This window comes from Nesoenas mayeri (assembly GCF_963082525.1).
Source record: "Nesoenas mayeri genome assembly, chromosome: 3".
NCBI classification, from domain to species: Eukaryota; Metazoa; Chordata; class Aves; order Columbiformes; family Columbidae; genus Nesoenas; species Nesoenas mayeri.
Window position 1 is genome coordinate 70846040 of NC_137544.1, and position 20201 is coordinate 70866240.

General features: G+C 36.7%; 1 protein-coding gene across 1 annotated transcript in view; it reads left to right on the plus strand.

The window, feature by feature from the left end:
• Window positions 1-20201, plus strand: part of MAP3K4 (mitogen-activated protein kinase kinase kinase 4) — a gene marked incomplete at its 5' end in the record, with an annotated part of 68527 nt that overhangs the window by 34960 nt on the left and 13366 nt on the right. The window contains 11 exons of the mRNA XM_080341442.1: window positions 2187-2453; window positions 4296-4445; window positions 5444-5605; window positions 6647-6780; window positions 8724-8802; window positions 10653-10719; window positions 11719-11815; window positions 12714-12830; window positions 17025-17125; window positions 18256-18336; window positions 19831-20022. Coding sequence (XP_080197568.1) covers window positions 2187-2453; window positions 4296-4445; window positions 5444-5605; window positions 6647-6780; window positions 8724-8802; window positions 10653-10719; window positions 11719-11815; window positions 12714-12830; window positions 17025-17125; window positions 18256-18336; window positions 19831-20022 — 1447 coding nt within the window. The remainder of the gene's footprint in view (window positions 1-2186; window positions 2454-4295; window positions 4446-5443; window positions 5606-6646; window positions 6781-8723; window positions 8803-10652; window positions 10720-11718; window positions 11816-12713; window positions 12831-17024; window positions 17126-18255; window positions 18337-19830; window positions 20023-20201) is intronic.

A 20201-nucleotide genomic window follows, 5' to 3' on the forward strand; every position in this document is an offset into this window, starting at 1 on the left:
AAATAATCTATTAACTTTTGCATGACAAAATTCTAGTTAGATTTATATAAGTGATTGCTAAAAGTAGAAATTGGTTCAAAGGGGGACCAAGAAATTCATAGAGAGAAATTTGTTAAGGGTTGGTTAAATGCAGGGATGAAGCGTCTGGCTCAGAAGTACCCTGGTCTGTGAATTGTTTTAAGAGTGGGACAGTAGTTAGGGAAAACAGTATATGTTTACTTTTAAAAAAAATTTCCCCAGGTATCCCCTCTTGGCTGCTCTTAAGACAGAGTATTAAATTTTAGGTGAAGATACTATCATTGTTCTTATGCACATTTTGAATCTTGCGTTTGAAAAATCTGTGTAAGCACCCGTGTTAAATAATCTAGATAGATTATTTGGATCTCAGGATATGTCTCTATGTATTGCCTCTCCACTTTTTTTCATCTTTCAAAATAAAATACATTTTGGTTAACACTTCATAAAATCGCCCTCTAACATTATGTAGGGAATTTAAATTTTTAACTGCCTTTTCAATCAAATGCTCATTAGTTTTGGGAAACTATTTTAGCTTTCAGTAACCACCAAATTTTTACATTTACCTATATATTATAATGGTTTTAATTACAAAATATGGCTGCCTAATGGTAAAAATGAGTCCAATGTTTTGTCCTAGCTTGATCAAACTCTGAAAACAGAGTATTTAACTTGACTGTAAGTCCAGTTACCTCATGTCAAATCACACGTATCAAGTATTTCACTGTTTCCACAGTCTGATTCAGATGCCTGACTTGGCTGAGGTGGTGTTACCAATGTGACAAATATAGTGCAGAAGTAGTTTTTAAGTAGTGTAAGTAGAGCTTTATTAAAAGAGAACACTCTTATCACGTATTAAGCTCTTTGACTTAATAATAAGTACACTTACTCATGTTTCTATACCCTGACAGGTACATATTGCATTTTATTTACAAGAATGCAAACGTCATAAATGCAAGCTTCTTATTGGACTTAATTAATCTCTCTTTCCTGACTAGTAAAAGAGTAACTTACTTTTTTAGCCATATTTTTTTCTTTATCTTACCTTTTGTAGCCATTGAGAAATGCTATGTGGATTCTTAGAGATCCTGAAGGAATTTCTATTCTTTTAATATTCTAGTCTTAAAAATGTATGCTTCATAAGTGTTTACTTAGTCTTGGCTAATTTGCTTTTAAAAATATGTGTATAGATATTTTATACATGCATATACACACATATGTGAAATCAGGTTTTTTTTAATTACAAGATTGTCGAGGGTTAAGATTGCAGGGTGACAATAAAACCCTGGCAGATGTATTGTTAACCTCCTCTCCCCCTCACTTCCCCCTTTTGCCCCTCCCTCTCCCCCCTTCCACTCAGGACAGGCGATCGGGAGAGAAAAAGAAGGACAGAGAGAAGAGAGTTGAAAAAATTAAAGATGTTTTACTAATGCTACTAATAAGAATAGAGAAAATAATACAAAATATACAAAACCAATCTTGAAAGTCTCAGCAACTGCAGAGCCGGCACCCAAAGTCCTGAATTAGACTCCACAGCCAACCAGAGCTGGATTCAGTCTCTCACTACGCCTCAGTTCACAGGGACGACTAGCAAGGTCCTCTCCTAATGTCGGCCATAGGGAAAAAAGGGCGAGATCCTCGTGATCTCCCATTTTATATGAAGTATTCACGTGAATGGAATGTTATACACAGTTGGTCAGTTTCTTGGTCACTGGTTTGTCGCCCCTCTCGCGAGATGTCCATCCATGCTTATCAATAAGTTTGCATTCCATTGCTAGGTTTTACCAAAACATGTGTCTGGTTCTCCAGGAAAATGCAGTTAATACGAAGGCTGTAGCTGACAGGCAAAATTCACTGAAAGAGAAACTTGTTTTTAACAAAACCAGGACAAAGATTCCTTTAGAAGAATATGTAGAAGGATCAATTGTGAAGGTGCAAGGAAGGATGTCAGTGTACATTGGTGATCTACCAGATTTCAAGACAAATATTTTCTTACAATGCATTTTGACTTTTAGTGTAAAAATAGCTGAATGTATTGTTTTAGTATGTATATTGTACAGCTGTTTAAAATGCAAACTCCCTTTTGCTTAAATGAGATGACATTTATCTATTTTATGTATCATAGAAGACAGTGAGATTCACTCATTCAATATCTATATTTTTTTTTACAGGTACAAATCCCTGGACTCGAGAATTTACAAGTATTCGTACCAAATAGTATTGCAGGGGAAAAATCTGTGATTTTGCAGCTCCTCAATGCAGCTGCTGGAAAGGATTGCACAAAGGATTCAGATGATGTCGCATACGAGGCCTATTTACTAATGACCAAACACAGTGATAAAGACCATGGCTCAGATGACAGCTGGAGTGCATGGGAGGGTCAGCCAGTCAAAGTCGTGCCACAAGTAGAGACTGTTGATACACTGCGAACCATGCAGGTGGGTTTCTCTCTCTTTTTTTGTTTTTTTCCCCTTTTTCCCTTGTTTACGTGATCTCCACACTTCTATGAATGCCTGTCCTTTCAGATTACCCACAGTAATTTAAGAGAGGCATATATCCTTTTATGGGTAATAAAAAGATTGATTCTTTGTTGTGTTAATGCAAGTATAATGTGGATTTTACAGAGTTGGATTATTATAATAAAGAGATACTTTCAATATCTAGTTGAGTGTTCAGTATCAGAAGTGTGGATAGGACTTGGGAACTGCGTTTTACTAATAAGTCACCAGTCTCAAAGAGTATGTGGCAGTTGTGTACTTTCCACATGCTTGAGGCATGAAACAACGAGTTTCTTTTGATCTTGGATGAATTTTGACATTTCAAGTTAAATTTCTGTGGAAGCTACTGGATGTTCAGCAGTTCTGCAGGAAGGAATCTTTCCAGTCATACTTTCCTTCATCCCAAGCCAACAGAGGTTCCCTGCCAGCAGTTCTGCTGCAGCTCCCTGCCCCGCCTGTTCTCATAGCATCATGTTAAGCTAAGTGAATTTTCCTTTTGGTACGTCATGCATTTCCTTGGATCCCTACCATAAATGGGCTCTACTGTCCACGAACAAAGTGACATTCTGTGTCACTGTGCCTGGCCTCTAGCATTTAGAAGGCTCTAGGAATTACAGGCAGCTGAAAAAGTCAGTCCTGTACGTACTGCTTTTGTAACATGCGAGCATCTTACTTCTTGCTCGTCTGTTGTCCAGACTGAATGATAAAAAAATAGCCTTTGCTAAAGTTCTTAGAATTTCATTTGATTTCCATTGTCAGTTTTTCATTCAGAAAATTCAAACAGCAACAGATGGAGTTTGTTTTGCGAATGATGCTCTATCTGGTATATCTAAGTGCACATAAAACACCACTTGTGCATGTGTTTATATGTGTATGTATATAACGTGTGTATTAATTTTTAAAAATCCAACATTGAAAAGTTAGGAAGTCAAAAGTCCTTCAGAAAGAATGCTTCCTGTGTTTTTAAACAACATATTTTGATAGAGAAAATGTATTATTTTTAAAAATATTAATTAAGTACAAGAATCCTGTCAACATTTAAAGAATTTTGAGTGTGAAGACATTCTTCATGGATGAGGTATTGAAAATCTGGATGAAGTGGGTTTTGTGAGTAACTTTTTGCAGCTGTAGATTGAAATCAGCAGATTCAATCTGTAGATTGAAATCAGCAGAGCTTAATATGTGACTCATAGTGCCACAGTAAAGGCAACACCATATTTGACTGTGTACTTAGAGACTTCCGCAATATCAGAGCTCTGGTTTCCAAAACATATTCTTGCATTTTAATGATTTTTCAAAATTTGAGCAAACACTGTGTCGTAAATCTATGCCTTTCCCTGTTCAATAGCAGGTTTTTATCCTCAAGTGTATTACATTACTTGGATAAAATGTGCTTATTTACCTGCTTGCCACTTCCATCTGCTTTGAGAAAATATAATTATTTTGCTTAGATGCTGCATTTGAAAGATAATTTTTAATACAGTGTTTCCCAAACCCCAAGAAGGTAATCACCTTTCCAGAAGTGAATAGTAGTATATTCCCCTTGAAAACTTACTGTGGTGTTTGCCTTAATAGAGCTCTGCTCATAAGATGAGTGTTTATCAAGTTCAGTTGCCAACATGAAAATTTTCTGTGTGAATTAAGGATTTTAATGAATAGCAACCAGAGAGGTAATTCATGCTTTAGAATTAAAAACATAATGAGTTGTAATTTGCCAGTATGGCACATGTTTTTGTAGAGAGGATTTTGTTTGTAAGAACTAGTAGTATCTTGTGTTCCTAGGTTGATAACCTCCTCCTCGTAGTCATTCAATCTGCCCACCTCGTGAGTCAGAGAAAGGCTTTCCAGCAGTCTATTGAAGGGCTTGTATCTCTACACCAGGAACAGACATCCAGCCAACCAGTCATCGCCAAAGCTCTACAGCAGCTAAAGGTAAGAAATTTTCGAGATTGTCAGTCAAAACTGATCATAGTTTGCTCACTGATAAGTAAAAGTGTGTAAGGAGATTTGATTGCAATGCTAGCAACCTACTCTGCAATTGTAATTTATGCAACCTCAATGGACCTCACTATTCCAGTACAATTTTCATTCTGTTTTTGCGATGGATTTGTGAGTGTATTTTTTAGCAATATTTGTGTAATCATTTTTGCACTGGGTAGGTGGGAAACAAGTCCATAATGCAATAGAAATATTAATAGTAACAGAATAAATATTTATACAAGAGCACTATTGAATTGCAAGTGTTTGATTTCATGAAAATAAATTCTATCAAAATCTGTGATCTGCAAGAAGCAACTTTTTCTCTCCATATTTGGAGAAGGTAGTTGCTTTATGATGTGAGAGTGAGTTGGTCTCTCTCTGATTTTTTGCTCTTCTTTTTTGGGTGGTAGGGGGGTGGTTTGGTTATTTGTATGTGTGGTGGTTTTTTTTGGTTGGGTGAGGGTTTTCTTTGGTGGGTTTGTTTGTTTTTTGGAGAACCCAGAAAAGCAAAGATTGGTTACACCAAAGTTACAGTATCAGGTCCCTACATTTCCCTCTGAGTTCAATAAAAGCTGTGCCTGCATACCAGGTTGAAAATACAACCAGAGGCTTGGTCATGTTATAGATAGTAAAACCAATTTTCTCCTTTCTTGTCTGTCTGGTTTTGACTGGGGCTTTTCCTCTTTTTTTCCTTCACTAACTTTGTTTTTAAAGTTCATCTCATGCAAGCAAACAAACTTAATTATAGTACTTCAGCTAATTATAAGACTTGCTTACTGCAAGTGCTGAAAATTTGTTTTTCCAAGACTCGATTAATTGTGATGACATTAAAGTACATTTCCTTTTAAAACCATGTAATTGCAAGATTCATGTTTGCCTTAATCTGCTGAAATGTAGAATTATAAATAATAATTTGATGCCCCCCATGCCTTTTTGTTGTTGTTTCTCAGAATGAGGCATTACTGCTATGCAATAAGATAAGCAGTGCCATTGATAGAGTTGATCACATGTTCACATCTGAGTTTGATGCTGAAGTTGATGAATCTGAATCTGCCACTTTGCAGCAATACTACCGGGAAGCCATGATTCAGGGTTATAATTTTGGGTTTGAGGTAAGGAAACAAAAACTTAATGACACGTTTGTTTTCTAGTTTTGGTAGGAACCAACTGAATGTTATGGTTTTACATTGGTGCAAATACAGTAACTCTTAACTCTGTGGAAATATGAAGAATTCTAGCAGAATATTACAAAAATATATATTTTAACAGAGAATCTTATGTGACATGATTGAAAAAGAACTGATAGATCTATTAAATGCAGTCTCCCATTGGCTGGCAATGCCTGGATCTCTAAAAAGCTTTAAGAACTTGATGAATTCTGGTGTAGTCGTGTAGGCTCTGCTACTTGGCAGCATTTTGGGTTAAATCAGAAATATCCCTTGATATTGAATGTCATTGTGTAACTTGGCTTCTCCCAGTTTTTCAGCCTGGAGTAGTATAATACTGTAATATGAGCCCTTCTTTCAAAGTTAATGGTGGTTCTTTGATGCAGTGAATATAGCTTTTGAATGCCTTCCGTACAGTGTTGATGAGGAAATGTCATGTTCAGATTCTTTTAGTATAATGCTTCGCTATTTGATTCCTGTGAGCTTTGTACATTTTTTTTGACACTGTAGCATACACTAACATACTTCTAAGGATAGTCTTCTAAAAAAACAGGTGGTATTTCTGTTTATTTTTTTAAATGTACATCTAGAACTTCTTTTTTTCCCTAATGTTACCTGCAATATAACTAAAAATAAATGCTACTTGGCAGTTCAATCCTTGATTACAGAACTGAGCATTTATGTAAACTGTTCCTTAGATGATATATACATTGTTAAATGTCAGTGTATGCCCCTGTACACACAAGAATGCTGTAGGACTCAAATGCTGCCTCTCACTAGAACGCATTTTGTGTCATATACTTTTTTGTCATTTTTTTTCCTTATAAATACATAACTACTTGCATAAAAACATTTTGTCCAAGAATAGGATGTGACTGTTACTGTACTGTAGAGTTTTGTTATCCTGCAGGTACTCCAGTGGATATTGCAAATGGTACTTTTGTTCTTTTTATTAATACGTGAAAAGTAATCTTTAGTTTCTTTCAGTACCATAAAGAAGTTGTTCGTCTGATGTCTGGAGAATTCAGGCAGAAAATTGGAGACAAGTATATCAGCTTTGCTAGAAAATGGATGAATTATGTGCTAACGAAATGTGAGAGTGGCCGTGGCACTCGACCCAGGTAACAGCCAACTTGTTACTGCCATAGTAGTTTGTATTTAAATACCATGCAGGACTTTTCACAGTGTTAATAATGCTTTGTTATTTAGAAGTAGTTCTTCTGAACTATTGATCCTTCTGGCTCTTAAATTTTGAAAGTGATTTGAATAGTAAATGCATGAAGCCAAATAAACATCCCAACTGCTTAGCAGAAGACTTTGTGGATCACTTTGCCTTGTATTATCTAACAGAAAATGGGAAGAAAAGGGGGAGATTGTTTGACCCAGACAATGAAAATACTTTAGGTTCGAACAGAAGTGCTATGTGATCAGGAGTCAATAAAGATTGCAGACTATGCAACAGTCACTTTTTGGGTATTCTGCGGAGAGAGGAATATTGTTTTGTGCAAGTTGCAGAAAAGATCTACATATAGAAGCTTTAGCCTCCTGTAAAATTCCTTTCTATTAGTCCCTATTGACAGCATCTAAAGTATGGCTCACAGATGAAGGAGAAGTGTTTCCTCTCTGGTGAATATTCTTCAGTTTTTCAAATGCAGTATGGATGCATTTGTTGATGGTTTTTGTTGGTGTCCGAAGTACTTTCTGTCTGTTGACAGTGCTGTTGCGCCCAGTGGTCTCTCAACTGCGCTTACACTGGGTCCTGTGAAACTCCACTGCTGGGCACTAATGAAAAAATATTACAAAGTTATGTTGCTTTGAGGATGTGAGCAGAGAAACTGGGAAACTGTTTCAAGCAGAATGATACAATTACTTGATTTATGGAGGTGGTTTTGCAGCATTTTGCAGCTGGTATATCAGAAATTTAATAGAATTCCTTTGCATTAAAATAGGAGTCTTATATTGATCAATGCTAGCAGATTACACATCGGTGACTGTTTTATTTCCTTAAAGTGTAGGGCTGATCAGTCTGTCCTGGAGGTGGTTTGTTGTACTTGCTGTAAAAAGAGGAGGAAAGTGTGGGCAGGCTGAACTGCGTATGGATAGGCTAGTTGGCTCAGCGTGCTAACCTTAAAAAAAAAAAAGGAAACAACAATAAAAAAACAAAACCACTTAAAAGGCTTTTTAAAGTATGTTAACAACATAAGGAGGACCTAAGACCACATTGGTCCATTACTTGATGAGGTTGGTCACCTCACGAACAGGGACAAAGATGAAGCAGAGACATTTAATGCCTTTGCCCCTGTCTTTAACACAAATAATGGGTTCTGGGACCCCTGCAGATCTGGTTGGGGGGACCATGACAGGGGTAGCCATAAGGTCCCAGGTGACTTTGAACTTGTACAATATTTGCTGGTGTCATTGAATGCACACAAGTCTGTGGGGCCAGGTGGGATTCACTCCAAGATACTGAAGAAGTTGGCCTCTCTCAGTTATTTTTCAATAGTCTTACGAATCTGGAGAGGTCCCCCTTGTCTGGAAGCTAGTAAACCTTATTTCAGTCTTCAAGAAGAGCAAGAAAGAAGACCTTGGTAATTATATGCCTGTCAGCCTCACTTTGGTTCCTGGTAAAATTACAGAGATCATTCTGGGAGTTATTGAAAAACACTTCAGAGACAGAGACAGCATAGTCATTGTTCAAGGTCAACATGGGTTCGTGGAGGGCAAGCCGTGCCTTACAACTCAATATCCTTTTATGACAAGGGAGAAGGCAGTGGATGCGGCAGGCAGGACCCTGAATCACTCATCCGCGACACATGGCCTGCTCACTTTATTTGGCAGTGCCCTTGCTATAATCAGACTTTATCTGAATATGAGTCAGCAAATATTACTACAAATTAAATATTTAACCTGTTTTTTAATCCATTTTCTTACAAAGGTTTTGTCTCATTTTACAGAGGAAAAATTACTAACTGCCATTTACTGTTCTTGGATGTTGTGGAAACTCTTACGATGGCTTTGGCCAAAGAGCAATTAATTTTATGTCTATTCTTTTTCTTTGAGACAGGTGGGCGACTCAAGGTTTTGATTTTCTTCAAGCCATTGAGCCAGCTTTTATTTCATCTCTCCCAGAAGATGACTTCTTGGTATGCAATAAGTTATTCTGCTTGTTTATCTAAATGCTTGTGAAGCTGTCGGTATGTTTTCAACTATATGTTTTATAAAACAATGTCTGAATACAGATGCTGTTCTGAAACAATTGCTGATGTACATAACTGTTGATATCTCTGTAAGATTCTGAATAGAGTATGTTTGTGACTGTTGGCATTAATGTTTTCAAATTGCTGACAAGCTGCTGGTACTGTCTTGGGAGGCTGTCTCCCTTTGTCTCTTGGGAAATTTGACAGCAGCTTTTCTGGATTGTTACAAATTAGAGTTGTTGTAATAAATTTCTGAATGTAAGCTTCTAGGGCTTAGTTAGCATCCAGATCTCATTTATGAGTGTGAATACAAAATCACAATTGTTTAAAGGTATATCTTCAAATTGTACCAATGTGAAACAGACTTTAAACCATCTTTCATTTTTACTATGAAAACAAAATAGCAGACTAGAACTGGACTTTTTGTGTGCTCTACCTTCCTCCTTTTCCTCTGGAAATAAAATCCTGAGAATTTTTTTCTCTGATCTTGGTACAGCACTGCAGAGAAGTGAAAGCATAATTGCCCCGAAATAGCAGAAAATGAGTGTCAGCACCTCTGACTTTTATTAATTTCAAGATGTGTTATGAAATGCCAACCACATTAATCTTGCATAATACAGAAACTACATACTTTTTTCTTTTTCACATATATTTTTATCAAGAGCTCTTAAGTAAGTGGTGTTTTGGTCTCGTGTGTGATGTTACGAAACAGTTGTCGGACTAAATGACAGAGTTAAGCTTTAGCTTTAGGAAGTAGCCCCTTGGCTACATTTGATTTGACACAGTTTCTAAAACAGACTTTGAACAAGTAGGAGAGAAAGGTGGGAACCATGAACTTTCACTTTCTTAAACTGGATTTCAGTTTTGGAGAGCATCACTTGAAGCCACTTTGGTTAATCTGACTCCTGTATAAGACAGGTCACAGCATTTTGGCTAGAAATGCCTATGTCAATTATTTTTTGTTAGTCTAGCTTCATGTTGCTGGTCTTCACTAAGTTTTTGAATTTCTGGAAGGAAATACGACTAGTCTGAATGACTGGTATATAGAAGTGGCCTTCGTAGCAACTATGTCAAATACCATAATTTAAATTCTTTATTGTAAAGACATTTTCTGTTTCATGGTGTTCTGACAAATAAATTGAACCAGAGGAAGATTTAGAAACTTGCCCGAGGTTACGTACATAGTGAGTAGTACACCTAGTAATTAAGCTCGGATAGCCTGAGACCCAGTTCAGCTGTTTAACTATTAAACACCCTTTCATGAAAATGTTGCTAACTTCATGGGTTCATAAGGAAAGTGGATTTCTTTTAATATGCATTGCTTCATACTTGTGGTTTTACAGACTTTTGCCTTGTTGTTCAGGTCACCATAATCAAACCCAGTTTCGTTGTGTGCTTCTTCTTGGATAGGAAGAGGGAGGAGATTGTTGCAGTTTTTTCCAGAAAATTTGATTTTTAATTATATTAAAAATGGATATTTTTAAGTTCCACTAGCTTTATATTATAAAATGTTCTTTATGATATATCATTGTTCAGTTCTTATGGTTACGTAATTTTAATGAGGTCAAAAGGCAAGACAAGACTAAGACTTCCTAGCTTAAAAAAATTTTAAAAATCAACAAGTCAAATGGCTAACGCAGATCCAAAAGTTTAATATAATTGATAGAATGTAGGGGTGCTTACTTGACAGATTACATATTTAACCAGTGTCGTTTTATTACTGTGAGCTTTACCATATGACTGTCTGCTTTCTTGTAGCATAAAACATCGCAACATTTTCTGTTTGTCTTTCCTAGAGTTTACAAGCTCTGATGAATGAGTGCATTGGCCATGTTATTGGGAAACCTCACAGTCCTGTTACAGGTTTGTACCTTGGTAAGGCAGAAGTTACTGGCATTTGTTCTGGAGCTTTTCTGCTGTTATAGAATTTTCACTGTAAAGTAATTTTTAAATGCTAGAAATACAATAAAAATATTTTTCAGCCCTCCGTGATTGTTGATGTAGAACTATTATTGCCTGAGAAAGTGTAAACAGGTAGTGGTTTTACTAAAGAAATTTACAAACTTTACAGATGCTTTCCTCTGACTTTTATACTTGAATTCCCTGAAGTCTTGCAGATCTTCTGGAAGAGGGTTGTGAAACTCAGAAACTCAGCTCACTGGGATTAACCTAGCCTGGCAGAAGGAACTACTGCCTTGTGTTTTGATGGGCAATCAGCTATCTTGTGATGTAACTGCCACAGTATTTGTCTGACTAATTAAGGAGGGGTTAAGGGAAGGGGAAGACGCTGCAGACTGCTCTTCTGGGCACTGAATGGGCGAGGCATGGGGACAGTGATGGCTCATGTTGGTTTGACCCTGTCTCTTTGTACCACTTCCTTGTGGCAGACTGTCATGTGTGGGGTTTTTCCCAGCTCATTTTGCTTTCTATTATTTTCTGAGAAAAACTAATTCTGATGCAAAAAGAACATAATACTGTTTGTTTTTTATTTATTATTTGGTTTGTTAATACTTATTTCGCAATAAGATAACAAATCATCTTTAATCTGTGAAGCTGAAATAATGAAGATTTAGTTTTAATGAAGTAAGTGTACATCCTCTAATTGCTACGTTTTAATTCTCTGGATAATTTTCATTTTTTAAAAGATGAGCTACATGATACAATAGCACAAATAATATTAGTACATACAATTGATTTATTTATAATTGGAATAATATGGATTTTTCTTAAAGGATAAGAAAATATGTGCCAATTCACACTTAACTCTGTAACATAAAAATATTTTAATTTTGTGTTTTGAAATGGCCCTAACGGAGTTTTTCTGTCATTTGAGTAAATGTGCCACCTTTTTTATGTTTGCAGCTATTCATCGAAACAGTCCTCGTCCTGTGAAAGTGCCTCGGTGCCATAGTGATCCACCAAATCCTCATCTTATCATCCCGACACCTGAAGGCTTCAGGTATTTAGCGTCAGTACAGAGTTCTAAACTGGTTTATCCTCTCTTGGCTATGCAGTCAGTAAGTGGAACAACCTTTCTTTCCTGTTGAGGACAAAGCAGAGAGAAAGAAGTAGCATGTTAGTGATCCGGATTTTATCCATATGCTTTTAAGGACATAGTTTCTTCCTCTCCCCTTGCTCCTGCTTTATTTTACAGTTTTTATTGGTGCGTGCTTTCTCACCTTGAAGTCATTCTTATCCCCTTTGTCTTTCCTGAAAACGATGTTTCAATGTAACAAGGTTCAATTCAATGAAAACCGCTCATTAACAAGACCTTTATTTCCTTCCCAACCTTGAATGTCTGTGCACGTGCCCATGATAGTGCTTTGGTATTTTAGCATAGATAAGACAAAATTTAGCATTCTGGAATATGGTGGCATTTCTGCATCATTACCAACCTGCTATGAAGAAGCTTAAAGCAATGGATGGTTTTGCTTCCATTTGAAAGAGTTGACATGAGAATTAATGCAAAAATAATTTTTAAAAATTTGAAAATAAAATTTGCCTTGCATATTTTGACACAAACAGAGGGCTTTACTTTTCAAGAACATCAGCACAGTGTCAGACTCTACATTTGACTTTTTTTGAAAGGTGCTTAGCTGATAGCAAAAAACCAGTGCTACTCTAAAGACGTGGAGGTTTTTATTTTGAAGATTATTAATATTGTACATATTAACAGCCTGTGAAGTTTCTGAGACCCAGAATTATTCCACATAAGAGTCTTTATGTACTTGAAAAACTTTTGAAATCAGGCCTCAGTATGTATACTTCAAAATTTTATTCTTAAAATAAAATTTCAGCTCCATACACTTGTTATTTTTTTTTTAAACTGTTTCCTGAAGTTTTTCTTCTTGCCACAGCACACGGAGTGTCCCTTGTGATGCACGGAACCATTGCAGTGTTGCTGCCAGTCGCCCCGCTCCCATCGGTAGCGACTCAGCCCAACCCAAACCTGTCAGCAGTGCAAATGATACCAGGTAGCTCCGCTCCATCATGTAGCAGCCTCATTCTACTCACATCACCCATATAACTGTTCCCACGTATTTGCATCCCAGTAAATCATTTGCACCGTGCTTTTCTGTCCCATCGTGTCTCCCACTGGCTCCTTCATTCATGTTTGACTTGAGCAAAATCTCATGTCTTAGAAATAGATGATAAGACAGCTTTCAAATTAAAAATGTCTGAACAAATGGTAGTTAAAGCATGCCGTTCTGACGTAGATTACAAATTTGCTCAGTAAAAAATATCCATGAAATTAACATATGCCAATCAGTTCGTTGGTATAACTTTATTAAATAATTAGTATTGATAACTAACACTTTGCACTAAGATGACTGTGACATGCAAATAAGCCCAAGGAGATTTTGGTGGTTTTTTTACATTACCTAACACTTTTGTTATTGTTTTTGTCTGCCGTGAATCTTTTGAAATATGATATAGTGGCAAACAGAATTAAACACATAAGATTTCAAGAGGTTTTTTGAACTTCTTTCTACACTTCTGCCTCCTTAGACTTGTGTGGAATAAACTTCATATGAAAGAAACCATTCCTGTATCAGGATATGCAATAGGCACCACTCCTGTATCATCTGTTTGCAGATGTCATGAGGGATTTTTTTGGCAGAGCTTCTGGCCTCTGATCTGGCTGTTGTATTTCAGACTGTTGGTGTTCCTTCTTCCCATACCACAGTCAGACCATTAACATGCCTACCAGGTTCTCTACATTTACTCTTTTTTTTTCTCTCCCCCTGCCCCCAGCACCCCTGACTGTGAAAATCCTGCTGTTCACACAATGATATTATCTTAGGGTTTATAAATACCTTTTTGGATTCTTATTTCTACTACAGAGCACCAAAATCTCTCTTGTACAAGAGATTGATATGGCGACACATCATCTGACTGTATCCCACAGCTGTAGAGAAAAGAAAGAACAGGTAGTGAAGGAACACCAGATAGGTAGTGACCAAAGTGAACTTAGATATGACTTGATTATGAAATATTTATTTTTAATAAATAACTTTCAGTTGTTAGCCAGCAAACCATCCTGGTTTGTAGGTTGGTTACCAATTGACAGCAGAAGCATGCATGAAGGTGTTTAAAAGGAATTAAATTGGCACTTCTTATATAAAATCTTTCCTGCAAGTCTTTGCAGTTTATCTTTATAAGATGTGACTTGCACACTATAGTAGTATGTATAGCTTGTGAGTTTGGGCCCTTTTTTTTTGTTGAAAATACATCCTGAATTTTTGACATTCAAAATACATATATTTACTATATATTATTCGTGCTTCTGTTTAAGCCGTAAGACAGAGTAGGCAGTAGTCTGCAACACTCAGCACTTAAAAAGCCCTTTTCAAGTAAGAAACATCCTAGAGAATTTTCTCGGAGAGGTTCTGGCAGCTTTATAAGCTGACAGGTTGATGGTTAATTAGTATTCATGCTTTTGAAAATGCAGAACTTGTTTATTTGATAATTAGTCTTTACACAATATCTGAAGGGGATTTTTTTGTCTCAAATATATACAGCACTTGGAGCCAAGGCATATCTTTGAAGTTAGTTAATTTTTTTAAGAGGGAGATAAGAGGCTAGTTTTTAATACTTGTGGGCTTTGTTGTGATTTTTATACCACTCAATGGAACTGTCAGGTTTATAATTTGACACACTTGAATACAGTGGTATATTCTTTTAATGTTTTTTTGTGTGTCCTACACAAATATTGATCAAAGTGTGAAAGTTAGCGTTTTGACAGTTCCTTCTGTTTCAATAAGATAGTCATTACGAAGAAAAGAAATGAGAATTCTACTTCTTAGGTGCAACCAAATGCATAATAATTTAATGGATTGTAACATGGAAGTTGATGTTAATGCAGCATTTTAGTCTAATTGCCTAAGCCTGTTTTTCAAAGACTTGTGTTTTTCTTAGAGCTCTCAGTTTTTACTTTTGATGCTTGTTAATAAAATATCCCATGATTTTAATTTCTTTTATGCACTACCTGGATTTTAAATAGCATTGTTTAACCCCCTGTATTACCTAGGAAGAATTTGAAGGAAAAAGAAGTATTAAAGCAGAGACAGAGTTTTGGAGGCTGTTGGGGTTTATGAGGGGTTTTGTTTATCAAGGAAGGCAAATATTATAACATAATACATTTATAGCTAATTTCTGGGTTTAATATAGTTAAAGTTGCAAAGTTTAACACATTGTAGTCTTAATTATGGATTTCAGTTTATTTGTGCTCCGAAAGAGACATGGAATCTGTTGGATCAAGAAAGTGGTTCTGTATGCAACAAGTATGGGGTTCAGCTGCTGGAACAGCACAGAAGCAGGAACTTCTTATTCTTTCCAGAAACTCTTTGGACATTTATGACATGATTGTAGGCATTAAGTATCTACAAAAAGTTGACTGTAGGAACTTGATAAATCAGTTGTACTAGGCAGTGCGTAGTGCACAAATGCCACCATAGTTCTCTTCAAGTTTTTCTTTAACAAACAAATCAGTTTAATGTAACTTGAAAGTAAAATCCACAGCAGCAATACCTGGTTGTTTACACTGAGCTTTCTGATGGTTATACATTTACACTATGTTCATACTGAGGACCTTTATAAGTGTTTAATTTCTGAGCTAGCTGAGGTTATTATTCGTCAGTTTATATTTATCTAAGACTGGAGCAGAAATTTATCAAGTCGCAGAATCATAGTAGTCTTCCCTTTTACTCAGTTTCTTTGCCCAATAACAGGCACACAGTTTGTCTGGGCACAAACAATAAAAGATCTGGGTGACTGAGAGGGGCTTGAAGTGGATTTTATACACCTGCATTCAAAGCTATGATACTTACGTCCTCTGTTCAGCTACTGCTTCATTTTAGAGGTGTTTTAGCTCAGCTTGTTTTTAAGATCTTCGTGTACTACAGTTGTACTGTATGTGCTGAGAATAACCTCAGTCATCTTGCTGATTTAAACCTCAGTTTCCTGAAGAGTTCTGAAGATTGTCACTAGTTCAGTTTCAGTTCCTCTGTAGTTGATCAGTAGCAGGGAATGCAAAGCAAACCTCATATTGAGAACATGCCCTTGGAAAGAGAGTGTCTTGGGTTTTGGCTTCTGTTTTCAAGATTTTAAGGATAGTGTCTTTTTGGTTTTTTTCGTCTTACTATTAGTAGGTAATAATTGGATTCTGAAACAACTTTAGGGCTGTAGGGGAGTCATGTCACAGGTGTGTGCACTTTGTGACACCAGGTATCTCTCATCATTTTGTAGTTATTAGCTTTCAGTGCAGGCTTGAAAAACATTCTCCGCTTTCCAGTAATGTTTGTCTCATACCTCTAATGCATTATGTTAAAGGAGGCATCAGTCGCAGCTCTTCCACACTATGCTTTAAAAATTGAAAGGGAGCCTTGTACAAAAGGGAGTTATCATTGACAGACTTCCATGAGGAATTTATGGCTCTAAAACATGGATGGATTGATCAATATCATGGGCTGGAGAAAGCTGCCTGAAGATTGAAGTATTTAAGACTCATTTCTCTTTGTATGGTTCCCCTTCCTGTTCCTTATGCCTTTTCATCTGGGTCCTGTTCCGATATGTCAAATTCTGCTCTGTTGTGTCTGGAGGCACCCGGGCCTTCCAGCAGCAACGCTGCTGTCATAGAACACTGTCCTTCCTGTCAGCTGCCTTGTGGCTCTTCCCACAAGTTCTGACTTCATGACTGTGGACTGTGACTGTATTTGCAGTGCACCAGGAGCATATGAATTCAGTTACCACCCTTCATCTGATAATGTGGCTCACGTTATCACCTAGCTGAATCACTTCTGAGTGTATATCCAAACCTGGCACCAGCTGTGGCTTGCAGCAGCTGTCTTAGTAGTATGTTAAAAGTCATTGACACTGATTCTGTCATTACAGGCAAGTAACAGTTTCAAGTGGCTTATGCTTTTGAAGATTAGGTTTTTTTCATGGAGTGGCGTAACTAAATTTATATAAAAAGCCTTCATTTGGGGGAAAAATAGCATAGTCAGGGCTTTCAGTTTACCTCTTAGCATCAGTTTTTCTTTCATGTTACTTTCATGGTTCGTATCCTAGGCTTCAGAGTTCTTTCACTTTAAAACTGCAGTTAAATTGTCACAAATATTTATTTAGTGCAAAGCTAACTTAATTAGTGCAATGGTTCTTTTTGACAGGGGTTCCAGTGTCCCTGAAAATGATCGACTGGCATCAATAGCAGCTGAGTTGCAGTTCAGATCCCTTAGTCGTCACTCCAGTCCCACTGAAGAGCGAGAAGGTGATTGTCACAGTAACAGATTGTGATCTGGATGTGCAGATGATTTATGTCATTAACAGATTTTTCTCTGCTCTCAGTTCTTACACTTTCCAAACATTTTTTCACCTTTCCCCATTCAAAAATCTCAGACTTTTAACTTTTAGACTTGTATCATCAGAGTAAGTTTGTCTGTTTTCAGACATATCCGCTATTCTCTTGCTTTTCATATTGTTTCTGATTTGTACCTGAAGGAATTTCCTGGTTTCTTACCAAGTTACAGTGTTCAAAACAAAATGTGATTGCTGAATTCTATATCCCATTCAATAGTAAATTTCTAAATGCTGTTAATGAACTGGACATATCAGGACAGCTAAGAGATTTCTGTCCAGTTCTTCAGCTACCACTGCAGTGTTTGTCTTACAAATAACCTGCTGTTATTTGAATCCTGGAAGAAGGGACAGGGTGTGTGACTTGATGGTCCTGATCAGGGCTCCTCCTTCAGGTTTCCCCAGCCCCTCTATACATGGTATTTATCACAACGAATACCTTGAAACATTGGTTGATAAGATAGCATGTTCTGTGCAAATTAAGATGGAGTACAAAATCCCAAGTGGAGTTCATACTGTGGTCATCCTGCAAAATGAAGCAGATTTCAAAGAAGGAAATGCCTTAAAAAATGATACTAACAGGTGTGGGGGATTTTTGTCATTTGTTTGTTTGTTTTTAAGCAGATGTTGAAAATATTGTCTGCCTCATGGTTATTCCCTTTTTTATGTGTATGTGTGAATGGAAAACTGGCTGAAGTTGGAATGGATTACAGGTCTTTTTCTAAGCAACCCTGGAAAACTGTTTACCTACAGATTTCCTACATATTTGATTCAGAGTTCCCTGACTTGAAATGCTTCCCTCAATTGTGGAAGGAGATCTGTTTCTGTATAAATTAAATCCTATTTCAGAATGACTTTCGTAACTTGTTTTCTAAAGATAAGTCATTTTTGAATTTGAGAGCATATATTGCTATATGGTTGGCTCATATACTTGTTGGGTGTATTAGTCCTGATACGTTAAGATCTCAGCTTCTGCTGAGTATAGTGGCATAATCCTTAATACGAGATAAAGCCACTTCGATGCTCACAGTATTATTTCTCTAGAACCATTGTATCCAAAAGGAGATTCAAGTGGTTCGTACCGGCGGAGTTGGGAGCTCAGAACTTTAATCAACCAGACCAAAGGTAAGTGTTTAGGAGTCACTGTAATGTAGTGTGTGTTAAACGGTATTAAAAGGTTGAATCTTAATGCTGATTGTGAAGAGGTTTTTACAGCTTTGTACATAGGAAGGGGAAAAATAAAATCCTGGTTGCAGACAGAAGGTACTCCCAACAAAATCAGAAGGTGTACTGTCTGAGGTGGGAGTAATTAAACTTCATAAAAGTCACTTTTGTTCAGTTTCTGAAAGATACCAGCAGTGTTATACAAAATGAGTACATTTATTACCATAGGAATTGTGGAAATTCTCTGTCCCTGTTCACTGCCCAATTATGAATTGCATTGACCATAGGAAGCACTTCCTCACTTCCTAAGATCTCTCCTCAGTGTGGGATTTTCTTATTTTGGGTATCTAAGAGCATGTGATCCTACAGTGTTTGTCAAATTCAAAACTATTATGGGACCCTTTCCTCTCTGTCCTGCTGCTTATTTTCATGAAACCTAAAGTAAGCTGATTTATTCTGAGACTCCTGTACTGTACAGATATATACATATAGCTTTCTTGTATATGTTCTGGCAGGGTGGAACCTCATGAGACATTAGAAAAATGTTTCCTGTCACATAAAAACTGATCTTTCATTATGTGGCTCAAACAGAGCACAGGAAGAACAGATTTTTTTTTCTGAAATCTAGAAGACGTATTTATTGTTTGGAACATAAACACTGAAGGAATTGAATTTGTTTAAACTAGAAACTAAGAATGAGGAAAAACTTGAACATTTCTAGAAGACTGCTGCAATGGGAGCTGGTTTTACTGTCCACTGTGAAGAAGACAAAGATTTTGGTGTAAAACTACAGCAAGGCAGACTGAGTGTAGATAACGTGGTATTACTTATAGGCGGGCAGTAGAATATATTATTTGGGAGTATCAGTATCTCCATCTTTTGGAGTCTTTCAGAAAAAGGTTAGACTGCTGTCTATCAACAGTGACAGATGGGTAGTTTTTGTGCTTTATAAAGAGGGGATAAACTAATGCTGCCTGGAGATTTCTTCTGGCCTCGGCCACTGGGATTCTGTTTCAGGATAAGGCTTGAAAGCTGGAATTATCTAATACCTTTAAATCTTTGAAATAAGAGATGCTATGACTTTTCCAAGAAACCCATCATGTCTCTGTAGAGCGAAGCCTACCGGTCCTTTTTTTGGTGCTCTTAATGACCCTAACACATTTCCACTCTCTGTTGGTGGTGAGTTACAAGCCAAATGCAAAGAAGTGCATTGCATTTCATACATTTAATTTCCTTGAATCAAGTAAGAGATTATTAGAAAATTACCAGTACCCTCCTTTTACTTTAGTTTCGTATGTGATTGCTAAAATGTTTTGTTCTTTTCCTACATTTTAAATTAGACTCACGAAATAATTGTTTTCTAACTCAGGTCACTTCATCTGATATCAAAAGGTAACAAAATATAAACACAGCGAATCTTTCTCAATCAAGGAAATTGTCCATCACTCTTTTTAGACACTGGTTCCAAGCAAGCACCGATTGAAGCTGTTCAAAAGTCTGTTCAGTTGTTTGAAGAAAGGAGATACAGAGAGATGAGGAGGAAGAACATCATTGGCCAAGTTTGTGACACACCGAAATCTTATGATAACGTCATGCATGTGGGTTTAAGAAAAGTGACTTTCAAGTGGCAGAGGGGAAACAAAATTGGTACGTTCCTTTATCAGCCTAAAATACAAGCTTACTGTTTTTGAAGGAAATGTAAGACTATCTTTGAAATCTTTGGTCTCCGTGTAGGTAATAGCACTTTTACTGAAATCAGAATGTTAAAATACAAAATACTGTTGCATCTATGATTTCCATTATGTAGAACTTCAATAAAGTTTTCA